Genomic DNA, 23,940 nt, shown 5'->3' on the forward strand with positions numbered 1-23,940 from the left:
GCTCTATTGGAGCTGGATAGGGGACTCCACTCTGCCTGTGTTAAATAGGGGGATGGAACATTTGCGTGACGTAGATGACCATATATGGACAGTGTGTACAGCGCCAGGCTCTCCGCGTGTCAGGCCGTGGAAACTACAGTGGAGAGGCAAAAAAAAAAAAAAAAGCGCTCCGAGAGACAAAAGTTTGGATGCCGCGTCCAGCTGTGGAGACTATCAGCGCGACCAGCTGCGTGGAAACAGTGGAGCCATTCATCACAACTGCACCTTTATCATTAGAATCAGTCACCGAGGTATAGACTTGTGCACATGACGTCCTTGAACTACTCAAACAAGCTCCTGTCCGCCTATTACACCGGGAGAAACTTCTATATTTCTACTTTCAGATCAATTCGGGCTTTGTATATGTGAATGTTTTCGTTTTATCGTTTGTACTTGTGAATCAAACAACTCTAGTAGACAAACAGGTCTGTATCCCTTCACATGCTGCAACACTGTGCTTACAAAGTCCGTAATTGAGCGAGTTAAGCGCTGGTAAACATTGCAGACTGCGTTGTAAATCCACAGACCTGCTTTGACTTGGAGCGCCAAGTGACCGCGCGCGAGTGGAAGCTCCATATTAGGCAGTGTCCGGCCCCGCCCCCCCAAGTCCCTATATGGACACGAGAGTTCCGGGTGAAGTGGTAGTGGAAAAGTGATCGGAAGCCACAGATGTGACACTGGACAGAGCGTCATGGCTCGATTTTCACCAGTTTGGCAACTTGTGAGAAAATCCCTTCACCGTGTGTGTGTGTGTGTGATAAATAACTAAAAATAAACACCTACGGTTTGTTTTCACACACCGAAAAGGTGATGCATGACTCTGAAGCTGGTTGAAACCTCACCAATGTCACCAGCACTTCAAGCCTTTTTGCAGTTTCTCATTTCTAGTGTAGCACTGCGAGATGGAACACATGGGCTTTTGCTAAATTCACACAAAACATTGAATGAAATGTCAGTGTCTGGAAATATTCAGACCTGAGAAATTAATAGTACCTCAATGAACCAGAAGTGTAAACAGAGTGTGTGGGAGAATTAGTCTGAATCATGCTCGGTGTTTCGGGGGCTTATACAAACAGAGCAGCCAGTGATCTTGTGTCTCATCACCAAAGGCAAGTCCTCTGTGTGTGTGTGTATGTGTGTGTGTGTGTGTGTGTGTGTGTGTGTGTGTGTGTGTGTGTGTGTGTGTGTGTGTGTGTGTGTGTGTGTGTGTGTGTGTGTGTGTGTGTGTGTGTGTGTGTGTGTGTGCGCGCGCGCGTGTGTGTGTGTGTGTGTGTGTTTTGGCGAGGGCAGCAGGCACATTATCTTACCCCTAGTCTGATCCTGTTGCATGGGGCTGAGGTCATGTTTGACCAAAAATTGTCATTGTCTGACTCAACCATGTGTTGTGGATTCAGGATGAAGGTCTTCAGCCTGTAGGAACTAAAGCTTGCATATTGTCTGGCAGCCTAGTAGAACCATGCTGCTGATGAACCTACTTTGATGCGACACATATCTGGGAAGTCTATGAAGCAAATCACATCACAAACAATGAAGATTTGACGAGGTTAGGCGGTGAAATAAGTTTGAAATTGAATCTGGCATAAACGTAATTTCTTTGTCAAATAATATGCTTAACATGTGAAGAACTGATTATTCTATGTGTAATTGAGATAACCTTGGCATGTGTTAAATATACAGGGATGCACAAATAATGGATTGCGGGAGAACTTAATACAAACAAATACAAACATGACGGCCTGTAGCTTCAGACTTAACTATAGAATCAATACCAGAGAGGTTGTCTCAAAAACCACTGTACTCTTTGTAGCAAAATGAATGGTATAATGAGTGGTATTGTCCAATATTGTGCCTGAATGCGACTATAAATGATAGGGCAAGACATTCAAATTAAGGTAGAGGCTCCCTGTCTAGTCATCTGTCTCAGTTTCATCTTGGGTAGTCGTTGCAGCTCAATAGTAATGATGAAAAGCAGGTCAAAGGGCTATACGATAGGTTCAGAAAGGCCTGGTGATTGTATTACACATGCTTACATTATGATGCTGGGGTTTCCTGTAATTTTGCACATCCCCTGAAGGTACATATAGGTTGAGCACTTCAATGGGAACTCCATGGAAATAGCTACCTTGAGTGTCATGTTTGGGAATACAAAGCAATGACAGAGTTCCTCGGGGACGTTCCTATGGTCTGTGTCCTCCGGGGACACTTTGGTGTGGCTGTGACAGTGTGAGCTGGGTGACATGGTTCAGGCCTGTGGACTGTTTGTCAACTGCTGGTGGCGTTACGCTTCTCTGACCGCAGTGTCTTTTGCATAAGGGGATTCCATGGAAGCACAGGCTCATTTTAAAGCACAGTGGAAAAATGAGAAGGCACAATGGATACATAGTCAAATTAGTTCTTTTCCAAGCTTCATGAGGATGGATTAAACTATTAATCATTACTGTGAGAGCTGAAAAAGACAAAATGTTCACCATAGTACAACAGCAGTATATTCAAAGCTGATTATTCTTTAAATTTAGTCTTATTATTTAGATATGTTAATAGGGACATCGACACATTATAATATTCCCTGTTAAGGCCAAAAAATGTGGATGAGTCAAAGGCACTAACATACTTTTAGATTAATCAGCGAGTTGTGAAAATGTTTAAAAAGACATTTATTGTTTGATGACTTTCATGAGTAATCGGCTTCTCACATGACAACAGACTTAAAATAGAATAATGGCTCCATGTTGCAATCATAAACAGACGTATTTACATGACGCATGTATTTTCATCATAGCATCAATCACAAGTGTATGATTCTTACTATTAGGAGCATATTTTTAGGTGCTGCTCATACACATTTTGTGCAATTTCACTATTATGCGTAGTTTTATTTCCACAGTTAATAGTCAGGCTGAGAGAATGCATTTATTACAGAAGGGTCACTGCGGGTACCTTGGCAAAACTCTTTAGAGGTCAAAGTGTTGGGAAAAAGAAGGTGCAATTTGAAATTCATGTTTCTCTGTGGAGGATCACGAACCAGCAATCAGCACAGCTTCACATAAACACACATGGATATTCATGTGAACTGGGGATTCAGATCAGGTGGAGGATACTGCGATGAATCTGGAGTTGGATTTGTGGAACAATACCAGTCTGTTATGGTCAAACATACAGTAAATAAATGTGCAAAGTGGTCAGCGGACCATACTGCCGACATGCATTGAACAGATGTCACGCTCAAATCCATTAGAGTGTGATGAAATCCTCTGGTGAAATAAATCTTCTGCACTTCTCCAATGACAGAGAGACAAGAGAGATGAACGCGCGAGACTTCATGCATATTAGATCTCAATGCGGTTAGGCGATAGAATTGATTATACAAATTCTTTTTAATTAATGTTACTTTGAATAAATTAAGAAGATATTGCATGCATTTTGTATATCATCCAGGGATGTGAGATGGTATTTTTATTTTTTTCCCAGAGAATGCAATATACTGTGCAGCGCTGAACTAAAGCTGTCAGTTTTGTTAATAATATTTCAACTCTCCTGACATTTGGAATAAAAATAAAACTATTTCAAGGAAGCTGAGCGGCAAACCCAGCTGTTTTGGCAGGATTTCTCCAAGATATGAAGGGAAAAAAAAATGAATTGCATCTCTGGAATTGGAGATTTTGGCATTTCATTGGTTTAGTGATGGATTCAAGTAGGTGGATTTGGAAGAATGCTCTCCCACTTGGCATGCTGCACAATGAGTGTTATGATGTGGAATTACACTGCTCCTGCCAATTGTTAAAATTTCATTTCATAAGTCAGATAAGATGGATAAATCAAGGTCAAGAGCAATATTCCAACTGACGGATGCTTAACATTTGTTCAAAAAGAATGGACTCTCTGAATAACTGTGTGCTTTTGCATTGTTTTGGTTGTTTTGTTTGCTGCTTTGTCTGTTGAGACGGGGAGGCAAACAAAGCAGATGCAGGACAATTTGATCAATGATCTCCCAGAGTTCATCACGGGGGCACATAGAGGTTTACCAAGGCTGGCTTAACCACCAAAGGAACAAAAACCTCCATTACCTACTCCTGCCCGAGCCCACTGATGAGACACCAAATTAGGGTCAATCAAACCACCAACAAAAGATTGATCATCAGAACATCAAAGTCGCTCATGTAAATCCAGCCTTTTTCAAACATCTGGGGTATTGATACAAACCCCTCCCAGAGGAGAGTTGCTGGTTAGAAACTCATGGGGGGGCTACTCTGACCCACCCTCTACAAAGACCCGTGGAAGTCTGGAAAGTGTGTTCTCGTGAAAAGGGTTGAAAAGTTTATCTTGAGCATCCTCTGCAGACCAGCTAGGTGGACCCCTTATGCAACCGTCCAAAGTTCACGACAGGTTCATGGTCCCAAAGTTAAACTCAAGGACGCCTCAACACGTTCACTTCAAGGAAATCAATCAGATACCAGAAAGTAGCTGAGAATCTTTCCAGTCAGTTAAGAGAGAGTGGTCAATGGAAATATGATAAACAATTACACAAACAGCAAGTTCCTTTTACCCCAAACACCACAGGCCCCTCAGCCCCTCCCCCTGCCCTGTCACTCTGAAGAGTATTTTGGTTCAAGTTCCACTGTGGCATCCGGCTGTGCTGCGGTCTCGGTTTCACCTCCCACTTCCTTTTTTTGGCCCTGACGTGTTTCCTCCCCTGAATTAGAATCAACTCTTTCCACGTCGAGTTGTGATATCAGACTGTCTTCCACCTCTTGTCGGCGGTGTTCGGAAAATAAAAAGAAATCCCCCGCGGTTTCAAAATCTAGTTCCCGAATCCCTAAACCCAGATCACGTGACGGAGATACGGGGCATCATCAAAGCCTGCTATCTATTGTAACACAGACATGCAAACGCTTTCTAACTCAGCAAAACAGAAACCAAAAGAGCTGATACGTTGCATGCACTTTAATTCAAGCGGGAACATTTAGTTTATATGATGGTGGCAGATTCTTCCTCCAGGTCATCATCAGGCTACTGGTAATTCTGTGTCAGGAACTGCAGCGTGGCCACAGGCGATCCCAGATGACACCTCTCCACGAAACCCTGCAAATTCCATTTACCTGTGAGAGCAGGATGAGACAGAAAAGAAGAAAAGCATTGGAAAAAAATAACACATTTACCCCCTAAAATTAGTGATCCTGCAACAGTAACAAATCTATTTCATCATTAAGCAATTAAACCATGCGAGTGTATAAGACCACACGCTTTTATCTTCAGAAGAAACTTCTATTTATCGGTGTTCACCACACTCATCAGAGCATTTCTCATGACCGCTTGATCCATGTTTAAGGGAGATGAGGCCTAACTGAGCAGCACATGGCTCTGGGATGTGAGTCACTGAGAACAGCACTGCTGAAAATAAAACATGTTGCTGTAATGATGGAGGTGGGAACGCAAGGACGTATTGGCAAGAAGATATGATTCAATCGCCTGGACTGTTTTTTTCCCTCCCCTTTTAAACAAACACCAGACGGCCATCCGGCTGGTATGACAATATCACTTCATAGATTTTGACAACTGCTGATTCCCCGCAGCTTCCCCTCACTTCACAAAAAAAAGACAAATTCACAATTATCATTCCAAGGTAACAAAACCCTGAGGGCTTTAAGCTGCAACCTTCAACAGCTTCTAGAAAACGCTTGTGTCTGTCTGCTTTTTCACGTGTTTCGGTGTACAAACACAGAATAACAACGATCCGTAATCCAGGGAATTTCTGGAAATTCTGGTATTTCCTTCTGTGGGTTAACTACATTAACAGCTGTTCTAGGACAGCGTGGACAAATTAATCTTTTAAAAAGAAAGCCAACTATTTGAAATAGTCCAAATCTGCAGAGAGAATTGTTTCACAGTAAGGGGTCGAGTCTGAGTGAGCCTGGATAGAAACGTTACTGCTTTTGACCTCTGGGCTGCAGCAGCTTTACAAGCTTCTCTGTGGCTGTTTTCACCATCAGGGAGCCACAGTTTCTATCCTACGGCAGCATAAAGCCGGAAGAGAGAAGAAACCATACTATATATACATTCACCTCCAGTCGAAACAACAAATCTGAAGGATTCATTTTCATTTCAGACGAAACATCCTATGACCTTTTTTTGAATCTGAGCCTTTTTCTTGCTTCATGCATGTTCACATTCACACATTGTTTCAGGAATGAGATGATTTTAAACACCGAAATGAAATTATGAACAACTGGTTGTGCAAAGGCCTTCAACGGCTCATGTTCACATATTTTTCACTGTCTGAAATCATGAAAATGTCACCAGCTCTCTCAACGTACGACCTCCTTCCCTCTCCTCCCTGATCCTCCCCACATATTCAGCCTATGAGACGGACATCTCAGCGTGTCTGAGCTGCCACAGGGTCGGGTCAGGCTCTGAGCTCAGCTGGGGAAAATGATTAATAACAACTGGGAGATGAGCAGATGAGTACCCGACTTCTTGCCAGCTCCTCTCTGTGGATGACGGTAGCCTATTGAAAGGGCTCCAATAATCAAGTGGGGGCAATAGAGTTAAGTGACCTTCGTGTATGATGGGCCGTGACACCGTGGCCCCTCTCTGGCCTGTGCTTCAGCGGGAGATAATGCACCGCCTCTGCAGATCTTACAAACCTCTGCATGCTCAGGGGGAGATCCCTGTCCCCCCATGTGTGGACATGTGGCAGATTCAGTTCTCATGATGGTCATGTAAAAAATGTTTTTCCTTCACTGGTGCTCAGACACAAACATCAGCTCTGCTATCCAGGATTTCCCCCAGCATAGAAATTACCCGACCACCCGCATACTAATCTCAGTTCCCCCGCCCACTAATTGGTCTTTACCGCGTCCACACTGGGTGTCTGTCCGGGGCGGTGTACCGTTCCCCCCTCTGACACGTTTGCTCACATTATTCCTTAATATATTCATCATCGATCACATAAGCATATATAAAAACAAACCATCATGGCCGGAAGGATGCAGTCAATATTTGTCCTTACTGCGTTTAAATGCAAGAAATTCAATAATGTCAGCGACGCCCATAACGTTTACATGCATAAATAATAATAACAACTTTCAAACACATAATCTAGGTCAGTTTCTCAATAGCATCCATATTTTGATTTGTATGTTAAATCGGATATTTTCACCAAAACCACAGCGTTAGCAGCAACATTTCCCCCTATTGCAACACCTTACACCGAAGCTTCCCTTATTGTGAAGTGACGATGATGAGGGAGAGGCAAGAACGAGGCACTGCTTGTTTATACACATAATCCTGTCTAAGGCGGCGCGATCATTGGGCACAAATGAGACAAACCGACAATAGCGTGTTGGTATCACACTGGCAGGCCTGGAACCCTGTAAAAAGCCTCGACTTACAAGTGACCTTAAAATAGGCTGGTGTCTGTTTGTAGTGCGGAGACGTGTTTCCGCCTCTCCCATCTGCCTGCTCATGGAAAGGACAGATAGTGTGAGACCTGAGGGCGATGTTAAAGTCTTCCTGCCTCCCCTTTTGTTTCCACCTTGCTGCTCCGTCTGGAAGATCACGGCTGCTGTGAGGTGACACAGAACGGCTACATTTAGTGGTGTGGGCGGCGTCCCTGTTAAACCTCTTAGTGAGTGTCTCAAAAATACTCAAAAACCCCAGCAATCCTGTTCATCGTTGTGGAGTGAGAGAGGCGCAATGGCGAGACCGAGAGCTTCCCTGAGCTTTTTCACACAATATTCGCCAAGATGAAAAATGCCATGGCGGTGGCATGGGAAGAGAAATTCACTCAACATGTGCTTCTCTCAATGTGGAGTTCGACTTCAGCCGCAGAACAACGATCGGGGCGGTTAATCAGTTCCTTGCTCAAGGACACTTGAGAAGGTTGGGCGCTTGCTTGTTGAGCTGAAGGATGGTGTCACACTGTTTGGCTGCACATCTCAGCTCACAGCCTGCTGTCAATATAGCAGCCTACATTGTTACCAAATGCTCTGGTATTAACAGGGACTTAAAGGGACATTCTATTCACACGCACAGTCACATTTTGGTTCAGTTGTGTTTATTGCTCAGTTCCCTTTAAGTGGCTCGTCGGCAACAACACAGCATAAATGACCGTTGGTTTGAATCGTAACGATGCTGCAAAGCTTTGTGTGGGGTGGGAGAGAGCGAAGAGAAAATGGAGAAACTTTTACACACAACCAGCTTGCGACTTGTTAATAACATCAAATCAAACATCCAGCCAAAAACAGTCAAAGTGTTCCTTTAAGGCAGTCGACTCCTGGCTGGAGCCGAGGCCCGCTGTAGCAAACTAAATCCCGGCTCTCTTGACTCTGCTCAGCTCTGATTAATGGTAGAGGCTGTGGGTGGGTGGTAGACATGGATCTGCCCATTACCACACTGCAACACTGCAAATGGCTTCAATTACTGTGGAGTCTGCTGAGCTGGCAGTAGCGAGCCAAGATGAGGAGCGCGCAACATCCAGCAGCAAACACCGCCGCCATCCACTCATCGTCACGTTCGTCCTCCTGCCAAGCTACGAAACGGAGGAAATTGGGGAAGTCTGAGCTGATCAGTTATACATTTTCAACTTTTAGCCAATAACACCAATGCAAATGTTGGATTTTGCTCATCACTTGACTGTAATTGATGAAATTAAGTGTTTAGATCACAATCAGGGGACGGAATGCTGGAGATGAAAGGAGACACTCCTCAGCCTCTCCCTCCTCATCACTCTAACACTGTTTCCCTTGACAAACTGACTCGGTGGCACTGAACAGTAGCAGGACATACTGAGCGATTGCCAAGTGGCTGACAAGTATCACCACGGCCTGTGTGCCCGGGCCGGCCACCCAGCCCACCCCCACCCTGGCACAGGGGCACGTTCAGTCAGGGACAGCCATCCTGAGCCAGAGATGGGATGGGAATTCCCTACGATCACGCCCCTGTGCCCAGTGCCAAACGGCGCGGCCCCCCTGTAGTTCCTTGTGTAACAACCAGCTGTCTCCATCAGTTCACTGACCCACATTCATAACCTTAACACAGGAGGCAAAACAGACTCCCACGGTTCCTCACAACAGCCCTGCTCCACCTCTCATTGCTCACCCCTTTATTACTTAAGTGATGGTCAAAGATGAAAAGAAAAAAGACGACAAATTTACAATACAATTGAGTCAACGACTGCGCTACTGGAAGTGGAAAACGATCATTAGGAGTCTCCCACCCACGACTAAATGCTTTCCCTTCGCAAATCACATCAATTAATGTCATGGGCTATGAAAAATGCTCTCTGTGTCATACCACATGGAGGGAGGACAGACGCTAATAAGTGAACATACTTAACGGAGGAGGTGGGGAGACATGGGATTCCCTCCGCTCCTCTTGTGTGTGCGGGAATACCGCCTTCATGGCCAAGTGGAGGCCTCGCTAATACAGCAGGTACATCAGTGAATTCAGCCAGGCAAAATATTACCGACACGTTTTAGCCTTTTCAAAAAACATAGAATTTCAGTCTAAACATTGGAGGGACATTATCCACGAGTGAATATCTTAATTTCATTTCCCTTGATTGGAGAGAACAGTTTGAATTAGAGGGGAAATGCAACAGCAGGAGTTAAACTGGTCTAGTAGATTAAGGATGGGTGGGTCCACTCTGATCAATCCCTTTATGAGGTGGAGACCACTACAGAAAATGAGTGCAATGAAATTTGGCGCAGCCTTTCACGGTGCACAAATAGACAGCAGGGAGGGTTTCTTTTATTATCTCTCACTTAACTAGTCCTGACACAGTAAACATCCTGACAATGAGGGGGAAGATTCATCTCAATCTTCCCAATTGTGCAAATACACACACACACACACACACACACACACAAAAACATTGACGTTAATTTCCCCCAAAGTTTCAACATCAATCAGACCTCAGTCTAATGCGCCTGGACTGTTTGCTGACAGATCTGTCAAAACTTCAAACAGCAAAGACTGCCAGCTCAACTTGTTTGAGGCCAAACTCTCAAAACTCCCTGATCTGCGCTCACATCACCGCCTGTGACCCGAGTAGAAGAGACAGACAGACACGCCTCCTGCGAGGTTGCTGAGCACGGAGAGCTGCTGCCCACCTTCTGAGAGGGGGTGGGGGAGAAACCTAAAGTAGAAACAGAACTGTAGCTCTTTGCAGTAGACATACAAACATATCAAACCGGCTGTTCACCTGTGGTTTTTAAGGGATCTTCAGTTTGGTGAAGGTTAACGAGAGCTGGTCAGACAGACTCGCGCAGGTGTGTGCATGGGAGACGACGCAACTTCCTATGAACCCTACGGCCATCAACACTGCAACACGCCCACTCGCTGACCTCATTAGCATCTCTCTGTTACATTACATTCATGTATGCAAAAAAGCCCAAATAAAGCTAATATTGGAAATTACTATGTCAGGAAACAAGTAAACCTAAAGAAGACATATATTTTGTGGTATTCTCTCATTTGAATAGTGTAATACTGGGAGTATGGGGGGGCTTACAGCGACAGTACCTTGTTCTCACTCAGTATGCACAGTAGTATATCAGCAAGGGAGAGTAGAAGCCGTTTGGTTTTGTCTCTTTGTCTGTGAAATGCTCTGTGAGATATCCGCAAAAGAACTTTACGTTGAGGGCAATCAAATCAACACATCATAAAATATACCAACCCGAGGTGGTTACCAAAATAAAAGCCTTTGATACTCCTACACACGTTGTAATTACAAAATCAACAATATAAATATGTTACGTAAAGCTTGTGGATAATTTGAGAGGAAGTTTCAGGGCTCTGGCGTACTTCAGGTAATCTGTTTATTGCTGATTCAACCACAAGCTGCAGCCGGTTGTGTTGTTATATGTTCTGTGATACTGTAGTGAGCAGTGTTGTAGTGAACATGAGTGGCTGGTGAGTGGACTCTTTACCACTGGATGAATTCTCCTTATCGGTGAGTGACGGCGTCGTGCCTGGTGGCTGCTTGAACAACATGAACTGGTACCGATGGAAACCAGTGTTTGATGGAGGAGTTGGTGGGAAATATTCTGCAGGAGAAAAAGAAAACAATTTCTAATGTTTGACTAGAAAAAAAACACATTGGTGTGTATGATTATCACGATGACGCATGGGGACACTGTTTTGGGGATGAATGCACAAATATTCCCAGGTTTGATAGCAGAAGGTTTATTAATGTCTATAAAAATTAAAGATGAAAATCATTTTAGCAGCTTTCCCATCATAATTACTTAATTACTAATATCCAGGTACAATGGGAGTACATCATGTACATGGGATGGAGGTTAGGTTTAATTTCTCATGTTTAATAGAGAGTAACAGATCATCTTAAAAATCATTCTTAATGTAATGTTTTATTTGTCAAACATTTGCTACAATAACCTTTGATTTCCACTCATTTATTCTCTGCAGAAACGTATCACAGTTTGAATATTTTGAAAACAATACGTACCCGTCAGTGTTGTGCCGTGTATGTGTCCTTTCTTCAGATCGCCGCCCTATAAATTGGGACACAAACAGAGTGAGTCAGAACAAAACAGTTTTGACTACATTACACAGTATTTTGTCAAACTAAGAGACTCTTGAGACGGAGCAGGCTGAGGAGTAAAGGAGTAATTGCTCTTAGCTGTTCCTAAAAACCCCAACTAATTTATAGAAAGACCTAATAATGAGCTGGGTTTTAATATGTCAAATTTCAATATGTAAAGGTGCCGCAGTATTAATATCTGGAGATTCAAAGAGACAATTCCCAAGTAAATTAATCTAGGGAGTGAATTTCCAGGTTGCAGCCTCCCATATTATTAATTGTATATTAATTTCTTGTTGCCTAGAAACAGACATGTAACCTGACGAGAAGGAAAGGTATTTTTCACAAGCATTTTGTACAATAAATTTGTCAAGTTAAACTCTTTCATTCCCAGGAAGCACACAGTCAGGCACTTCATAGTGCAGATTGCACACAGGAATGTTTGTTTAATAGACTCGGCTATGACGGCTGCATCCTTGAGTGGGAGGAAAAGGACTAAATATGTTGTCTGTGAAAAGGCCCCAAACCCACTTGAGGTAAGCATGGAAGTCCCCATTACAAGCGTCAAAAATCTGCTCTCAGCACCTATTTATGTCCTCTTTACTCTGCACACAGGCTCCCCCTAGAGGGGGAGAAGGGTATAGCAAAGAAGGACAATAGACCTGCAAGACAGGATCTTTTTTTCTCCTCTGATGTGATCCTTTTGCACTTTTCATAGACTATAGAATAGGATAACATACATGGTAGAATAGAACATTAACTGGCACTACCATGCTGAAAACAGCTGCTGCGGTAAGTAGCAGACTGATTCCTCAAACATGAAATGATTGGAAAACATTTGGCACATTGACATTTGTGGAAAGAAATATAAACATTTCTGCCTCCAAAGAGAGCTTGAACCCCCTAGGCCTCTTATTTGAACAAAGATTATTCATTTTCATTTATTGCTGTTTCTGGAATAGAGCACTGCACGGCTTTATTATAATAATGCATCCCTCTGATCACAGGTTAGCAGCTGATGAAATGCTGGCTGAAGCAGAGGACGTTTCACAGTACCCATGTGGGAACTTTACAAGCTCACTTGTATTGGCCTTGAGGTGCATTTGATGCCTTTGTACATTTCATTTCAGTTGTTTCGGTACATTTACAGGGTGATACAATATAATTACTAGAGTGCACAACGGTTTTTCTCACAGACAAAATGCAGAATATTAGTTTCAACCATGAGTATCTTCATCCACCAAACAGTGAGAAAAAAAGCTTTATTTAGAAAGAACCAGAGTCCTGCAGCCTGCAGGATCCAAACTCATTGCCATAGCAACAGGTAGTCAACATTTGAGCGTGCAACAATTTCCCACATCTTAATGCTCAGCTCTCGCTCACTGTAATTTCATTCCAATATAGAGAGAGTAAAAACAACAGCAAATGAATGCAATATTGAAATTCAGCCAAATAATAACAAGTCAATCACATAGTCTCATACATAATAATGATAAACACAGATATCAAAAAAATAAGCCCATAAAAAAGCCCCTTAGATGGAAAATGGCTCATCCAGTTTCAGAGCAGAACCTCAGGTGGCAGCGGTTGACTGAGTGAATATTTGGGACAAAGTGGGACAACGGTGAGGTCGCTGACCCCTGATGTTCACCGGGGAGCGATGATTCGGTCGCACTAATCTACAGGATGTTCTCACATGGTGGGCGGCCTCTCTCGGGGGCCCCTGCTGAGGGGGCGAGGCAAGAAATGTGAAAAGGTTTGACCACTGAATGAAAGATGGCCACTTGCTGAGTTAATTGTGTTTATTAAAAGCAGTAACGCCTGTGGAGTGGATGGAACAGATGCATCATATTTTATCCCTACAGCATTATTTTATTATATAAAATACTTCATACAAAAACAATCAACAAATTATTTAACCGTTCTCCAAAGTCTGATGAAGTACGATAAAGTGAAATGATACCAGTGCCATTGACTGGTTGTAATTTGTAACAATTGGACCTAATTAAGTTAAACCGAACCAGCTAAATGATTTTCTTGTTAATACCAGCAAAACAAAATCTCAGCATTATGTTTTCATAACTTAGAGATGCAGTGCAAACATGATGGGTAATTTACACAGCAATTAAAGTGCTCGCAAAGGTTGACTCATTTAAGTTGATTCAATTACAGTCAGAATGGTTTGAGACTTCAGCATAAGTGATGGACGTTATGGCTGATGAAAAACAGAAACATTTTTTTTGATACAGTAAATCTATTCCAGCTTTGTGAGGAGATTCAAAAGCCACATGGAGCATTGATGAGGTCAATCTTGGATCAATGACATCCTCAGACAAGAAGATACTCAAGGTTAGAAGTCGATACAGGCATAAATCACACCAAGTATTCTAAATAAAAACGTGTAAAGGGAACATATGGACAGTTTGGACAATGTAGGAATACATCCAAGGTCTAAATGCTTTTCTCTCTCCTCGCTTGTTAGCAAAAAATCATTAGGTTTCACTCTCGATCATGAATGCAACTGCAAAATAAACACTTCAGCTTTGGTTTACATGCTTTGGACGAGAATCTCTGAGTAGGATGCAAGTTTATCACCTAATTGCATTTGATTATATAAGAAATGATAATAATCCACGGAACAATATGTGAGGTTAATGAATAAGCAAGAAAAAGATATTTATGGATTTTCTTTGTTGGCATTAGAGTGAAGTTAAGAAGGTTAGATTACATAAGGCAGAGGGCAGAGGAAACAGTAGCCGTACTATTACTGTATATTATTCACCCACGATCCAAAAGCATCTGTTGTTCATTCTAAACAAGTAATGCAAAGCTCCATCAGTCACTAGTTGCTATGAATCATCTGTTTCACACGAAGCAACAAACTAAAAAGCAGAATATTAAAATCAACATGTTTTTATTTTTCACCATTAAAGCCCAGTAGAGCAGTCAGAGCTGCTTCGTTTGTGTTCCAAATGTTATCAATTTGTAAAGCTAATGTCCTTTCATTTCAAAGTTAGAAAAGAATTAAGAAATGCTTCATTAACTCTGCAGTCACTGAGAAACAAACCGTCTCTGTAAATACTGTCACACAGGCACAAAACCCTCAAAAGTAACACAGGTATTCAACTAAACGTGCCATATCACTGACCTTGTTCATCTACTGGAGCATTTCTAAATAATCTTGAAGCAATATGAGAACCAAAAGCTAAAATGATACAACAGAATATAGTCTCAATGCAGTGACACACTTCACGTCTGAACTTCTAAAAACGTATCACCTCCCTTTGCCAGCGGATGAACGACAATTTCCGTCAAAGCTTAATGCACAAGATCATTAAGAATCACTCGTCACCATACTCAAATGTACAACTGTAACCTTTAGTTATGAATGATGTTTCTCTCTGCAGAAACATGAAGAACTCAAGCGAGCAATGGTGGTCAAAGATTCTTAAGTTCATCAGAAGGGTGAAGGTAAAGACAGGTGTCTATGGCAACCCAATGTGTGGTGATTTATGACGCATACAGCAGCGGGAGAGAAATGACAGCGTGGAATGTGTGAATACATTTGTGACAGTAACTCAGGCCACCACAACAGGAAGCGAGTAGTGCTGAAAGCGCCTTTGAGCCAGGCAGCGAATCCTTCTAGTTCTCTCAGGTCGTCGTGTAGCCAATCTTGGACTGCTGAACTTCAAGAAGAGGAGTTACTGTATACTTGTTCTTCACCCCTAAGGTTAGGTTAAGTTTTAGCAAAACGCTCGCTTCACTTGCTGCGACACCACTGTGCATACTGAGCTCATTTCACACAGGGCATTTGAGGTATTCTATCCTTAATAGTTTAAAAAGTTACTCTGACAGGAAGCCTCTCTCCTCTAAATAAACAGATGAGCCCATTACTTCCTTGAATTTCACACCTAACCCATCACAGTCCAGTTGTGGTGTCACCGACTCCATCTCACTCTGCCTCCCCTGCGTTGCTCATTCTGGCTCATCATGCCTTCATATTCAGCTGACTGTATTTTAAACTCTGACTCAGACAAAGAAAAGGGATGCTGAGTTTCGAACAACCTACACATTATGAGCAACGAATAATTCTGCAAATCTGTGAGGAAGAAAAAAAAAGTGTTCTGTGGGTCACGTAATCGCACGACTCAGCTCACCAAATGTAATAGAAACTCCAGTTCTTGTTGTCATAATGAAGCACATCCAGGGTGACTCTGATGAACCACTTTAAACCATCTGCACTCTGATTTGGGTTTGTTATTACTTGCAAGTGAAACCTTTCCAAGTTCAACAGCAGCGAAATGGCCATCGTGAAACACTCGACAGTGATCTTGATGGTTCCTCGTTCTCCACGCAGCGTTGTTAACCGGTGTTTGGTGCCGTCGGAGGGTGGGGGGGTGCAGAGGGGGCCGTGCATCTGTGTAATGCCTCGACACAACTTCAGTTCGGAATCCTCTAAAAAGAGTCATCAGGTGGGAGTGTAGTTGAAGGTGGTGGGTGGGTGCTGGAGTGCGGGGTAGACTAGGAATACCCACTTGCCCAACAACCCTTCTCCTTCGCTGTGTGGGTGAGTGCTTCCCTTTGTCAGCGAGCGTTACTCATGCACCTCCTCGTACATGCACCACCTCCCTCCTCCTCCTCCTCACCCCTCCTCCCTCCCTTCCCTCCCCTGCACACCCTGCAAACCCACACCTACGACAATCAGCACCCACGTTCCTTCTAATGCAGTTCTGAGAGCATCATTCTCCTTTTTACTTGCAGTCAGGCTAACAGACGGGGAGAGAGAGCATGACAGATGGTGTTCACAGCTCTATTTCTGAGGCTGGACTTGTATCGCCACAGCCACCCCTCCCCTCCCCCCCTCGCCTATTCCACTCAAGCCAAGTGCTTATGACTGCCTCCTCATCTTCGCCTCAGTAATCAGCCCATTCATTTGCAGGGTTATTGTGAATTAAAAGTCTATGTCTCACAAGGAACCTAGACCATTTACAGGTTAAACACAGTTGGAAGACAGAAGCGCGTCGCCGCACGGGGAAAGGACTTAACCAGCAACGACGGAGACGAAATACACAATGTGTGTTTGTAGCAAATATCTTGCTGGGAGTGGGAGATTTCAGTCTTACACTGGTGTTAGGTGTTATCTACCACTTTTGTATTACTATGCATTACACTGTACTACTGAAACCTCTGCAGAAATAATCCTCTAAACCTCTTTATTTGTCAGCCCACATAATTGAAAGTGACTGCATGACCAGATGTTCTTGCATCATGAATGAAAAGAAACCTGTGACATCATTTAGGAGTTTAGTAACGTAGCCTACGGCAATTTACAGACACAATATTTAGTAATTGACAGACTCAATAGAAATACTAAGTGACTCATTACAGATTCTAGGTTATCTTCAACTTCTCTCAAATCATGTCTTCGTCAAAACGGTGAATTTCCCCATGTGTCCCAAGAGACGAAGCACCGCTGACATCACTGACATTTGACCTTTTCACTTCCAATTGAATAGCAATGGCTGTATTACTAAAAGGTACAAAATGTTGCATGCATATTTTTGGTATTTTGCATATTTGTTTGATGATAGGTTTCCGGAAGCGTTCGAAGAAACTACAATCATTCAATGCAACACTGACAGGCGAGGAACATGTCCATGTCCAGCTCTGTTAGTTACATTTCTGCTCAGATCCAACTTTTCTGTGTGGCTGACAATCTTCTGAAGAGACTCTGACATTAATCTATCAGGATAGAAAGAAGCTGTTTTGCCTATGAGCATACCTTCCTCTTCCAGGCAGGTCAGAGCCTCAGAGCAAGAAGAACCTCTGCAGGGAGTTTTTAGGTTTAGCGCTTTCTTGCAGTCGCCTGTGACCTCCAAGTCTCCGTGGATTGTCACAATCCACGCGGTCACAGGCCTCCTAAAGCTACAGCTCCATCAGCAAGTGTGTGTCAGAGGAAAGGGGCATCAAACACATATAGTTTATATATATATCTTTGTACCAGCCAGAGCCAAACACTGACACAAGTGCTCACCTAACAGATGGCTTCTCCTTCTGAACAGCATAGCACTCGCTCAGCACTGAACATGGAATATATGAATGTTATCATATATGAATATGTAATAATGCCATGTATATAGAATTGATGTAAATAGAGTCAAAATAACAGAAAAGAAGACTAATATAGATAAATAATATGCAAATCAGGTTGTGTTGATGAGTAGGAGAGTATAGAATGAACAACATAGAATCATTTCAGATTGTGAAACAGTTGTTAATAGCAGTGATAAGTTACTAAGTGCAGCATTGGTGTTGTTATTAGTCACTTGAACCGTGAAGATAAAAAGTTCCGATGGGATTTGAGCATGAAGGCCTGTAATGTGAACAAGCTGAAGGGACTGGAGTCTGGGGGAGCGACTGGGTGCTGATCAGCTGAGTGGGTGAGAGCCCGTTGGGGGGTGCCACCCTTGATCTGCTTGAACGCATCAACAAATTAACCCACTTAACAAGTAGCCTCGTGGAGTAATGGCTTTAGTAAAACTCATTTGCTCTTGTAATGAACTGAGTTGGAAACATAAACAGTCCAGTTATTAAGTGAACTCCCAGCCATCACTGACATCACCCGACACACTGTAACCTACACTTCCTTAGTTATTCTCATTAGTGGGGAAGTACACTATTACTCAATTCACTGACTTAAGAAACTACCCAGCCAGAGCCATTATCATCTATTCAGTTTAATTTGCATACATTAGCTGCACAATTTCATTTCAAAGCGAGCCTTACCGTGTTGGTCATTTTCCCGAAGAGCAGATTGGGCCTAACAGGGCAGAGCAGAGGCCAAGGCGAGTGTGTTTTAATAAGCTAATTTCATCTATCATGGGTGCTCCTTCCAGCTATTACTTGCAGTCATTGTGCGAGTGTGTGTGTGTGAGAATGTGTGTGTGAGCGCTGATGAGTCTCTACTTTAGTGCTGTTGAGGGAAGCCCAAGCCTGAGTTCCCAAGGTAACAGTCGGTTCGAGTGGGGGCTGGCTGACTCATTTGGAGGGAATCCTGGAACCTGAACAAGGCTGCCCACTCGCCCCACCCCCAGCTTCATCAGCACAACAAGCAAACAAGGCACTGACATGTCCCCATGTAGGGCTTCCCACTAACGGGGGTGGCACTGGAAAATCCCAGCCTGAGCTTGCCTACCGGTGCTATCAGAGTGACTACACACTCACACACACACTCACACGTACATACACGGGGGCATGGGTGGTGTTGAGATGGTGGTTTGTGCTTACCAAATGCAGTCGGGCATGGACTGGGTGTTCATTAACAAGAAACGGGGACTCGCAGGAGAGGAGAGGGGGAGGAATTAAAATAGTTTTTGAAGTGTGAATGGTGACACAAAATAAATGAGAAAGGAAAGCTGCTCGGGTAGGACGAGGGAGAGGAGAGAAGTAAGAAAGAGAGACGAGGAGGAGGACAAAGGAGGAGTAAGAGTAGGTGGACAAGAGAACGATTTCTGTGCCCACACAATTAATCTAATTATTATGACATTAAAAGCGAGCAACAGGCGTGTAATTGACCACTTAATTAGCTCAAGGTCAGAGCATTCCTTTGACTTTGGGATGACAGTGAGGCCGGGGTGCAATCGGACCGCGAGAACATTTGTTTTGTTGCAGATATATAGTTTTAAACGACGAATAAAATAACGCCATCGGCTTTTCCGCGCAGATGTGGCCTAGTTCCCTCGCCCAATGAATAACTGTTTAATGTACCTCAAATCCAACAGACATGTGTTATTCACAGCAAACATTGGCAACAGACCATCTAAAAAAATGTTGGCAAAGTCAGAAATAAAACCATAGAACATTAATTTTAGAAATACTGCGAAAAATTGGCCATCGAACAAATACTGCACATGCACAGGACAGTAATCCTCCCTGTTAAGAGGAGCCATTTGATTTGCGCCTGTCTGTGCTTATATCTGTTGATAACTCTAGTTCATTCAGTGTCTTTAGTCATTAACAGCTGAGAGCCGGTACAAAGGGATTTAAGAGGCAGCATTACTGTTTTGAATCGCTGGATGTTTAATTCTTCTATTATAATTGAGGTGGGAGCAGGACAGAGGTTATGGTAACTGCTAGAAACCTGTCCCACTTCACAGAAAGGTTAATGAACCTTACAAGTCCTATGGGAGATGGAGTATGCTGTTAATTTGACAAACGTGGGAAATAAATGCTTTTATGCTTTTATTGACGGTGACCAATAGCGGCCTTTGCTGGAATGAAAGGTTTTAGTCTTTTGGGTGCTTTGCTATGAGGCAAAACAATAATGTGGAATGCATTTGTTGGAAGAAACTAAGTACATAATTGTTTGAACAGCAATTTCAGGCCAAAAAGCATCTTCATTATTAATTCCTACTTTTAGGGAACATATACGGCCGAAAATATACAGTAACCTAATTCACGTTACGAAACAGCCACCTCTGTTCGGAATACATTTGTGGGGATGAGGGGTTTTAAAAAGCTGTATTTTAAAATCTACATATTTCCACATTCCCTTTTATGTTCCGTTGGCCTGGCTTTCATTTTAACAGGGCACAGAGGGTTTAATATACCGACTGCTCGAGTGGAGCAGGTGGAACCGCATTAACGTCTCGGCAAGCTTCCACAGCACAGCACAGCTCCGCACGTGACTTCATATAATGTAAGTTTTAACATTGGAGTGGCCATAGTACTGAGTTGCCATCGTGTAGCACAGACAGACAGACAGACAGACAGACAGACAGACAGACACAACAGAAACACCCATTGAAGCACAGCAAAACAAAGAGCGCGTAACAAAAAGAGCTACAAACATACAATAGTAGAAGCTTCAGATGAACCAACGGTGGTCGAACTGGTCTGTGGGCGCCGCAGCGACAGCTTCTTACGCCCTGGTGTGGTGGCGCGGCGAGACTTTGACAGTAAACGGTGGTTGCGATGCATCGGATCAGGACAGAGGTGTCAGGCACGGGACCAGATATGTGTTCACTGTGCATGATTAAGAGATTAAACGGATAATCTCCTTCCCATTCAGCCTGACGGAGGCAGAGATCTGGCCTTGTTCTGTTTGATACCCCTCCAACTACCGTGCCAACTGTCTGTCTCCCCATCTCTTTCACTCTTTCTCCCAGCTACACTATGGGCTGATTCCTATGCCTGTGCACACATTGCTGTGCTTTGCCAGAGGAACACACAAGAATCTGAGCTCCACAATCCCTCTTAACCTTTGGCCTTGGATTATTGTTACCTGTGAGCAGCGTTGTGGCAAATATGTTGTACAAGTACTGTACAGCCCTGCAAGCTGTTTGTGTTCTGCAAGGATGGAGGGCAGGGGAGGAGGGAAGGAAGAGAGGGAGCTATTTAATCCCCCCCAAAGGAACTCCCCTCTCAACCCGTATCATGAACTCGCAGGCAAATTGTGTTGCTTGAAGGCACACCACACACACACTGCTGTCTTTTTAATTTCATCAGCTGAAAGAAATCTATACAATGCTTTGGAATCTGACTGAGCTGCGGAGAGAAGTGAACTATATAGCACCCTGGAATGTAAACAGGTTTCTCACCAACTGTAGCATAAAAATACCACATTGTAACAAACCTCTTGGCTATGATAATGGTCAATAGTACAGATCAGAGGTCTTGGTAGATTTTATGGTTGTTAGTCCTACTGCATGTCAATAAGAACAAGTTGAACAAATCCAAAGAACATGTCAGAGGGAAAGCACTGTTACACAGATTATACACGTATTATCCTTTAAGAAATATTTCACACTGATGACGGCTTTATCTAATAAAAGGATTATATAGCAAAATATGAAAACCCATGCATTTGCTTGCTTGGATAGGGGACATAAAGGCAACGTTCACACAACGGACTCCTGATTTGCCATCTCTGGCACAGTGTTCATAACTGTCAAGTAGCTGTTTGCACTCACTCTCTCTTGACATTTACTGATCTCAAAAATAGGCTTGAGCACAATTTCATATCCATAAAACAGAGTCCAACTACTCCAATTTTGTCTATTATTTTACCAACAGATAACTGTCAAACATCCACAGCTAATCTTTGTTTGCAATGATGGACAGACTTCTCGGCGCTATATTTACATAACAGTGCCGATGGCAGATTTCAGCTGTTTGTGGCATGTCGTTACGTTTCTTTTAAAGCCACACACACACACACACACACACACACACACACACACACACACACACACACACACACACACACACACACAGAGCTGTCATCAAAGTTGATTAGGAAAACATTCTAATTTGGTAATACTTTCGCAATACAATCATAATCAATACATATTAGACAGGCCGACATAATATCTGCCAACTTTGCATTCATAGCTGTCACACTTAATTATGGTGCCAAAATACAAGAAAATACATTGGCGGCAGGAAGTCCACTGTGATGTCTTTGTTTTTGTGTACAATTAACTGGCAAGCATGCTATATACTTATGCGCGGGCTATTTTAGGTGAGTATAATTGTTAGTGAGTTGTTTTTATCAGCATGCCTCACTCCCCTTCTCTATACCCTAACAAGAGACACCCCTACGAGGAGGCGTTCTCCGCAGCCGCAGCCCCACCAGCCCCCCACCGACCCTGACATTTGTTCATTTCCCCGCCCCTCCATCCTGGTTTTCAATTCTGCTTTTCCCCCCCTTGAGTCTGTCAAACTTTGACCGGTTTTTGAGGGGAACAGGTAGTGTGGGTTGCCTCCCCTCCCCCCCACGCCGCTCCCCACCTTTACCCTGAAAGATTTCGCACCCGGCGTGGACTGCCAGAGATCCTGCTTTAGTGACTGAAGTAAGGGGGGGGGGTATGACAAAGACGACAGCTTGTGTGGGGGAACATTGTCTGCGGCTGCGACTAGAAATCTTTTCAGGAAAAACAGGATTTTATACACAATGGTCGTGGGTGTGAAGAAAGGGGGCACATATTAAAAGAAGCTCCTTCATGCGTGCAAAGCTATTGGTTTTTTAAACTGCATTTAGCTGGAGAGAGTCCAATCTGTTCTTTTTTTCCCTCAAACAGCCTATAGACTGAATCAAAGGGGCTTTCCAGGTTGTCCTTGTTTTCTCGGAGAGTAACTGTGATGTATCCAGGTCAGCGTGTAGGATAAAGATTAAGATAACACACTGACACACACACACACAGAGGGCCGACGTCCTGCAACATCAGAGTCCTGCAACATCAGAAATGAGAACCCAGAGTCTCTTTCATATTGTAGAGACACAATTCACATTAAAAAAATCAATAAGAATTTGGCTTGGCAAGAGGGAACAGATGAGCAACATGTAAAAGTATAATTTATGGACAATTATTCCCTTGTCGCCATAACAGCGTTCACAGATTCTGATAGGAAACCATAGCAGCTCACGTTCTACATGCCGCGAAACGTCTCCAATCATCTCACCGCAGCAACTGCAGCAGGCGCTGATGGGAGGTCAGTCGTTACAGAGATGGCGAGAGGCTTTGGAGGTTATCAGCGAGAGTATTGTGTTTGCATATTTACGTGTATGTGTGTTGTATGTGGACGGGGGATGGAGCTGACAACTGAGCGGAGGATTCTTATGTAATTTTCCCTTTAGGTGGTGGAGAAGAGTGCGAGCAGCAGCCCACACTGAAGAAGAACCTGCTTGTTAATAAGCTGCAGAGAAGATAAAGGCGATGGTGTTATTACAGGATTTCTGCACAAGATGAGATGGAGACAGAGCGACGTGACGGAGATACAGAACGGCCACAACGGCTCAGGGTTTGGGATTGAAGTTGGCAACAAACAAACTAAATACAATCACTGATAGCTTCTGCTGGGGCGTTTTCTGCGTCGCTTTTATGCAAAAACCTCGGAACACACATAAAAGTTTATAACCTCAGAAGAGGCTCACATGAACTAACACCGGCTTTCCAATCCAGCCAAGGATGGGTGGGAGGTTTTGATGAGGTTTGGAGAGGGAACAACTTCCAAAAGCTGAACTCCATGTAGTTTCACCTCTGACATTTGTCTGGCAGGAGCTGACAGCAGGATGAGCACCGCTTTAAATGTTAAGCACCTCCAGCTGGGCCTCCATGTTAAGGGCTATTGTTGACTTATACCAAGGGAGCTGGTAAATAGTTCTATTAAAAAAAAAAAGGATGAATGGATTGCAAGCAAAACAGGCTCAAATTAATTCAAGGCTTATTTCACTTGGACATCTTGGAAATTCACTGTGTTAAAGTTTTCATCCTCGGAAACTGAAACATTTCTATAGATTCTGTCAGAACTGTAAAAGGTGTATACGTGCGCTTAGTTAACTTCACGTATATACTGTA

General features: G+C 43.3%; 1 protein-coding gene across 1 annotated transcript in view; it reads right to left on the minus strand.

The window, feature by feature from the left end:
• Window positions 1-2,676: 2,676 nt before the first annotated feature.
• Window positions 2,677-23,940, minus strand: part of pebp4 (phosphatidylethanolamine binding protein 4) — a 44,959-nt gene continuing 23,695 nt past the window's right edge. The window contains exons 5-7 of the mRNA XM_076151120.1: window positions 11,507-11,552; window positions 10,968-11,084; window positions 2,677-5,135 (exon numbers count right to left, since the gene is read on the minus strand). Coding sequence (XP_076007235.1) covers window positions 5,047-5,135; window positions 10,968-11,084; window positions 11,507-11,552 — 252 coding nt within the window. The 3' untranslated portion in view covers window positions 2,677-5,046. The remainder of the gene's footprint in view (window positions 5,136-10,967; window positions 11,085-11,506; window positions 11,553-23,940) is intronic.

Source organism: Genypterus blacodes, unplaced genomic scaffold (genome assembly GCF_046128005.1).
Source record: "Genypterus blacodes isolate CSIRO-AG114 ecotype Tasmania unplaced genomic scaffold, CSIRO-AGI_Gbla_v1 ptg000053l_1, whole genome shotgun sequence".
Lineage (NCBI taxonomy): Eukaryota > Metazoa > Chordata > Actinopteri > Ophidiiformes > Ophidiidae > Genypterus > Genypterus blacodes.